Source organism: Arachis duranensis, chromosome 6, assembly GCF_000817695.3.
Source record: "Arachis duranensis cultivar V14167 chromosome 6, aradu.V14167.gnm2.J7QH, whole genome shotgun sequence".
In the NCBI taxonomy this organism is placed as follows: Eukaryota; Viridiplantae; Streptophyta; class Magnoliopsida; order Fabales; family Fabaceae; genus Arachis; species Arachis duranensis.
Genome location: NC_029777.3, coordinates 107,285,989 through 107,292,408, shown reverse-complemented (window position 1 = coordinate 107,292,408; position 6,420 = coordinate 107,285,989). Strand labels below are relative to the sequence as shown.

The window sequence follows — 6,420 nt, the reverse complement described above, 5'->3', positions numbered from 1 at the left end:
TGTTTTGACTGGCTAGAAAAAAAGTTTCCATATTTCGTAATGTGCATAATTTAGAGAGGATCTCTTTTAAAATAATATATGAGTGAAATTTGCAAATAATTTGGCAGAGGATTTAGAGTGAGAGTATGAAAGTGAGAAAAGATAAAGATTTTTTCTATAATGGAATGAAGAAAGTATATGAATAGCAATAATAAAAGATAGAGGAATAGGTTATCTAGAATTTTTGTATATATATAAAAAGGAGAATAGAATGAGAATGAAATGGCTTAAATGGCTCTTAGGTATGTACAAATTGTGTTAGGAGAATCTAACTCGCATTTAGGTGAAATTTTCAATCTAAATTGTCCCTTTGCAAGTCCTTTAACGTTTTGTACATTTGGAATTTGAAAATAGTTATTAGAGACAAATTTATAGAGAATTGAGTTAGCTTTAAGCTGAATTTTAAACAAAGTCAATCGAATAATCACAGATTGAGATATTTATGAAATACTGTTAGTATATAAGGCTGGTTAGTTAGAGCGTGATATTCTACTATAAACTTATAATAGATTTATCTAGTTAATTTAATTTTAATTTAAATATGATTGTGTGCTCTGAACTTAATGAATGAACCTTGTTTTTTTTAATCTTTTTATGTAACTAAAAATCATTTAAATTTAATAAATATAGAAAAATATGTTATTTTTTCATATGTATTATTTTTTATTATAAATTTAAAATTTAAATTATTACAATTTTAATTAATTAAATATTCTATAATAAATATAATTCAAAAATTGGATGTTATAAGGAAATCTGAATACTGTCCTGAGAATCTAAATGTTTGAAACTAGTTATGGTCATCAAGGCAGTTATCACATCCCAAATTGGTTTGATATCAATAATATTTATTTGTTGAGAAATTCTCCGTATACAAGCGTTTTTCCATACAAATCATACAAGTCATTTTTTTTTCATGCCTCCTTTTTTTCTTCTCTTTCTTTTTCTTTTTCCGTGCCTCTTCTTCTTCTTCTTCTTCTTCTTCTTCGAAGTGTTTCATCATCGTCGTATTTCTCCTCGTTCTTCTTGACTGTACGTTTTTCATCTTCTTCCTCTTCATCTTCTGCACCTTCTTCTTCTTCTTGCTGCACATTTTTCTTCCTCTTCTTCTTCTTCTTCTTTTCTTTTGTTTCTTGCCTTCTCTTTCTCCTTCTTTATTTACGTGTTTTTCTCTCTGTTTTTTTTCTTCGTTATTCTTGATTTTCATTGTTTTTTGACATCAAGTTTTGAAATCGTTTTTAAAGAAGAAGCAGCAGCAGAAGATAAGGAGGAGAAAGAGAAAGAGTTCTGAATTATGCATAAGATGTACTTCAACGAATTTTGGGTGTATTTCTTAAATCCTTTGGGTGTATTTCTGTAATCTTTTGGCTGTATTTCTATAATCGTTTGGGTGAATTCCTATAACCGTTTGGGTGTATTTCTGTAATCGTTTGAGTGTATTTCTGAAATTCTATTATCTTCAAAACGATTTCAAAGCTTGATTTCAGAAATCATAAAAATCGAAAAAAAAACGAAGCAAGAATACCAGTGATAAACGTAGATAAAACAACGAATGAAAAGGCAAAGAGAGAACGCACGAAGGAGATCAAATTTGGCAAGAAACTCATTTTCACGGAGGAAGAAGAAGAAGAGTAGGAGAAGAAGAAGGAGAAGAAGAAGGAAGAGGAGGAGGAGAAGGAGGAACGCGAAGCACACCATGGAAATCGTATATGGGTCAGCGTGCTTTTTGTTAAGTTTCTTCCAACTTATATGAATTGTAAACCAAATAACTTGTATCTGTAGCACTCCTCTTATTTGTTAGTGTAAAAAATAGAAATAACCATTTTTTTTAATGAATACAAAAAGTCAAAAAGTAAACAAGTTGCATGTGATTGAATATTACAAAATAAATAAAAAGTTTAAAAAAGTTGCATGTGCTTGGTCCGGTGGCCCTCGATATTTAACCACAGGACAAGACACTCAAAACAAACGACTCCAAATATTTTCGGTTGGATTATCATCTCTTCTTGATTAGTTGATTACAGCTCCGCCGTTCTCTCTTATTTATTTATTAATTATTATTTTATTTTATTTCAGTGTATTTGTGAGTGAATTTTTTAATGTGTTAAAAAGAAAATGATCTGTGAAAAATTAAGTATATATTAATGAATTTATCTATTTTGTATTTTAAAAATATATGTTAAAATTAAAAATTAAAAAATTTATTAAAAATATAAAAGATTTTAAGTTTTTAATATATTTATTTTGTATCTATTAAATGAAAAAATTTAAAATTTTTCACTAATGATAAACTTATGTACCTTTAAAATACATGTTAGTTAAATCCTATATTAATTTAACTTTTTGGACGATTAAAATGCGACTCAAGCCAATTTGGTCTATTCGCTAAAAAATAGCGAATCGAAGAGGTAAAAATATGATTTTTTTTATGAATTGTTTATTTTGGTTTGGCTCGGATAATTTGCGAATTAAGCATATTCGAATCGAGCCACACAATTGACTTGTTTGATACCTTTTTGTTATTGTAATATTAATTTTTTACCTAAATTTTTAGATTAAATTTATAAATACATGATAAAATTTTCTTATGGATATTAAATACAAATTTTTATAATTATCTTGTTTTTTCAATTTTTATTTCTGTTTTTTAGAAAAATAAAAAATAAACTAAGTGGATCAATTCATTTAACTTATCAAGTCGTATGAATAGAGTCAAGTTAAGATGATATTTACCCTTTTTTTTTCAGTGCCCAAACGGGCCAGGATAAAGCCCACTACCCATAAACCCGATCTCCCCAGTATTTGGATCCTGAGGCACCACCCTTCACCGGATCACTACCTAGATCTAGCATCTAGATAGGCAGAGGTAGCATAGTGGACTAGTAGTATCCGCCACCACCACATCTGGGCGGATCAGCTGGTCGGATACCAACACTCCTCATCAGAATCATTAAGATAAAAACCAGTCATTTTCTGATTCGAACTTGTCGGCCCACTCGTTTGATTAGCTCTATCAAGATCGTTTTTTTTTTTTGGTTTGTACCAGGGTATCCATCAGGCTGGAAACTCAATGACTAATCCCTCGGGTACTGCAGAGGCACAAAGTGAGCGACCCTCTCAAGCAAGCAAGCTCCATTCCGATCATCCAGTGAGTATCGAACCCGGGAGAGATGATTAAGAGACACAGACCCTCGTCCATCTGTGCCAACTTGCGTTGGTATCAAAATCGTTTTTTGAACAACCAATGATTTGCCTTATGCCCTTATGCCCTAGACATTATAACATTACAAACTCACACACCCATGAAACATTTTAGAGTTCTCATCCACTATTCGAACCTGAGTATAGCACCTTAAGAGGCACCAAAATATGCCACTAAGCTAAATACCTATATAATGCCTCCATAAAGCCCGTTCCTAAATCGGGCAAACAACAAACAACAACAACAACAACAAAGCCTTGTCCCACTAAGTGAGGTCGGCTCCGTTCCTAAATCGGGCAATGAAAGAATAATGGCGCCAAGGATCCACCATGGCTTTACAATGTACATAATGTTAGGATATCCAAAAATATAAATTCTACATAATGTTAGTGTTCATTGTTCAATATTTTACAGTTTGTGACTCGAGAGAATAGGAAAACAGAACTGAACAATCACCGATAAACAAAAATTGTCATTTTCCATTTTCCATCTTGACACAATCAACTCAAGCCATACATTGGTTGATTGGTTGAGAGATGAGGGTGCCATCATAAAATTATAGATTATAGATACGTGACGAAATATGCGTAAGCAAGAAAGAGACTTGGTCCAACTTCACATGCTTTGCGCCAAAATTCTTTACACAACTCGCTCTGTGTTTGTCTCGTCCTTGTATGGAAAAACGAATTCACCTTTTCCAATATACAAGTTTGCAAAAACTTGAATACAATTGGAGACTGATAAAAGATCAAAGTATGGAAGAATGCAAGTGCCTCCACAATGATAAAACTAAAATGATGATGTTCTTTCATAAATAACAAAATCTCACAATACAATGAACAAAGTTGCATAACCAAACTGATAGGAGCAACTAGTCGATCAATAAGAAGGAAAGGAGACAAATTTCAAATGAATTCCCTTCCCATGCATAATAATGTGCTACAATACACATTGAATTCAAACTATTATGAAGCTTTTAAAGAATAATAATAATAGCATTACTTACATTCCACTCTCTGTAGCATGAATGAAGTGCAGAGCAGAATCAAGATAGAGAACAATATATTAAACCATACATTCCAGGTATCAATTTTGATAGTAAATTAGTCGAATCTGCTGCAACCACACCGGATTGACGCCTCTCTAACCAATTCGCAACCAATTATTCCCAATTTCTTCAAAGCCAAGCAACACAACAAGAACCTTGCCAGTGCCCAGTTGCGACTCATCCATGAGTGTTAACAGCTTCCCAAACAAGATTCTTTGGAACAGGATTAGTAACATCGCGAGCCTGCAGCGCAGCGTCCCTGAGCGTCCGAATCGTGAGAGCATTTGCCTTCCAGAAGGACACACAATTGTAAGGAAGATTATGCTTCTTGCAAAGATCCTTAACAAAGGGAGAAATCTTCCGAAGATGGCACCTCGGTAGCCTTGGAAACAAGTGATGCTCAACCTGAAACTGCAAACCTCCATGGAACCAATCCATCCAAGAAGAACAACTTACATCAAGAGTACCATTACACTGCTTCTCACACCAATCCGTTGCGGTTGGAGGACCAACATAAACTTTGGCAGAGAAATGGTTCAAACAGAATTGAATATGCTGAATTCCAGTAACAGAAAAGCTTGCTAACACAAACAAAATCCTTTCCCCCCAATTAGGCAAACAAGAAACCAAGCAAGGGTACCAAATCCAGAAAGCAATTAGCCCTAAAATCTCAGTTCCTCTATCAGGAACCTTCCGATTCGAAAACAACAGCATGAAAGATTGCGCAAACAAATTGAGCCTAGCGAAGCACATAACAGGGTAAAATGTCCAATGCTGATAACTAACCAATAACCTAGAAAACGAATCGAATTTCATGATCCTCTCGTAGAAGCAAGAAAAGAGTGAATTGAAGAACCTCGAAGAGACGACGAAGAACGGAAGGTGTTGAAGATCGGGATCGAAATCGAGGCTGTTAACAGCAATGTGATGCGCATTGTGGTTCCATTTCCACCAACCAATGCTAATTCCGGCCAGAACATTACCGGAAAGAATTTGAAGAACCCGGTTCAGTTTCTTGGAACTAACAATCTTGTAATGACCGGAGTCATGACCAATCCAACCGCTCTGAATCCATAAAAATCCCATCAAAGCGCCCGAGGCAACGCGAACCAGGCCGGTCTGGGCGAAGAGAACCGCGTAAACGCATAAACAGAACATAATGAAAATGAAGAGGAGAGAAGCGAGAACGCCGCGGTTATGGTCGAAGAGGCCCATTCTTGTGAAGGTGGAGAGGAGGTTTCGGTAGTCTCTGGAAGCTTCGGAGACGTTGTGGTTGGCGAGGTAGGAGCCGGTGAAGAAAGGTTGGAGGCGGCTGAAGGCGTGGTTGGGGTGGAAAGCGAGGAAGGCGTCGGTTACGTCTTGACCGGCGAGGTTGAGCAATGGGGAGGCGCCACCTGGATGGTATTGACTTCACTTCAAGTTCTATTCTAATAAGAAACAAACACTTTTATAATTAATTTATTAGTTAACTGTTTTCTACCCAAAGACTATCAATATTTATACATCTTTTGTATTAGGTTAATTATATTAGGTGTAAATTAAAATCAGCTATTAAAATTAATTATTAGTATAAATTATATATTAGAAGATAAGATACATATTAAAAATAATTAAATAATATATGTATTATTTATTCACAAATATATGATAGACTGCTTTTGGAATATGCATAGTATTTTTGTATTATGGTCCGATTGTAATTTTTTTTGTGAAAACTCACGTGCAATTGTCTCCATGTAAAGTTAATAGTTGAGAATTATTAAATAATAATTTAGTCAAATATATAAATAATTTTTAACTAATAATTTCATATAAAAATAATTATATGTAAATTTTATCAAATTATTATATAATAGCTCTTAATTATTAAGCTTTTTATAAAAACAAATGTATATAAATTTTTACCATATTAGTAATATCAAATAAATAATATCTTTTTAAGAGAAAATAACATCGTTTTATACTTTTATTAGCAATTTTAATGAGTCAAAAGTTGGAAAACAAAAATTAATGAGTCAAAATATTTTTTATAAATAATAAAATGGTGGAATACAGTCGACAATAGTTATCAATATAATCACTACAATAATTATATAACTTTGACAATATTAAAAAAATATTGTTAAAATTA

The 6,420-nt window shown here is 33.2% G+C and overlaps 1 protein-coding gene across 1 annotated transcript; it reads right to left on the bottom strand.

The window, feature by feature from the left end:
• Positions 1 to 4,022: 4,022 nt before the first annotated feature.
• LOC107495639 (acyl-lipid (9-3)-desaturase) lies at positions 4,023 to 5,696 on the bottom strand (the record flags this gene model as incomplete). Its single annotated transcript, XM_016116810.1, is given in 1 exon segment — positions 4,023 to 5,696. A coding segment is annotated over 1 exon segment (1,230 nt), but the record flags the coding sequence as incomplete, so codon positions are not given.
• Between the last annotated feature and the right edge of the window lie 724 nt (positions 5,697 to 6,420).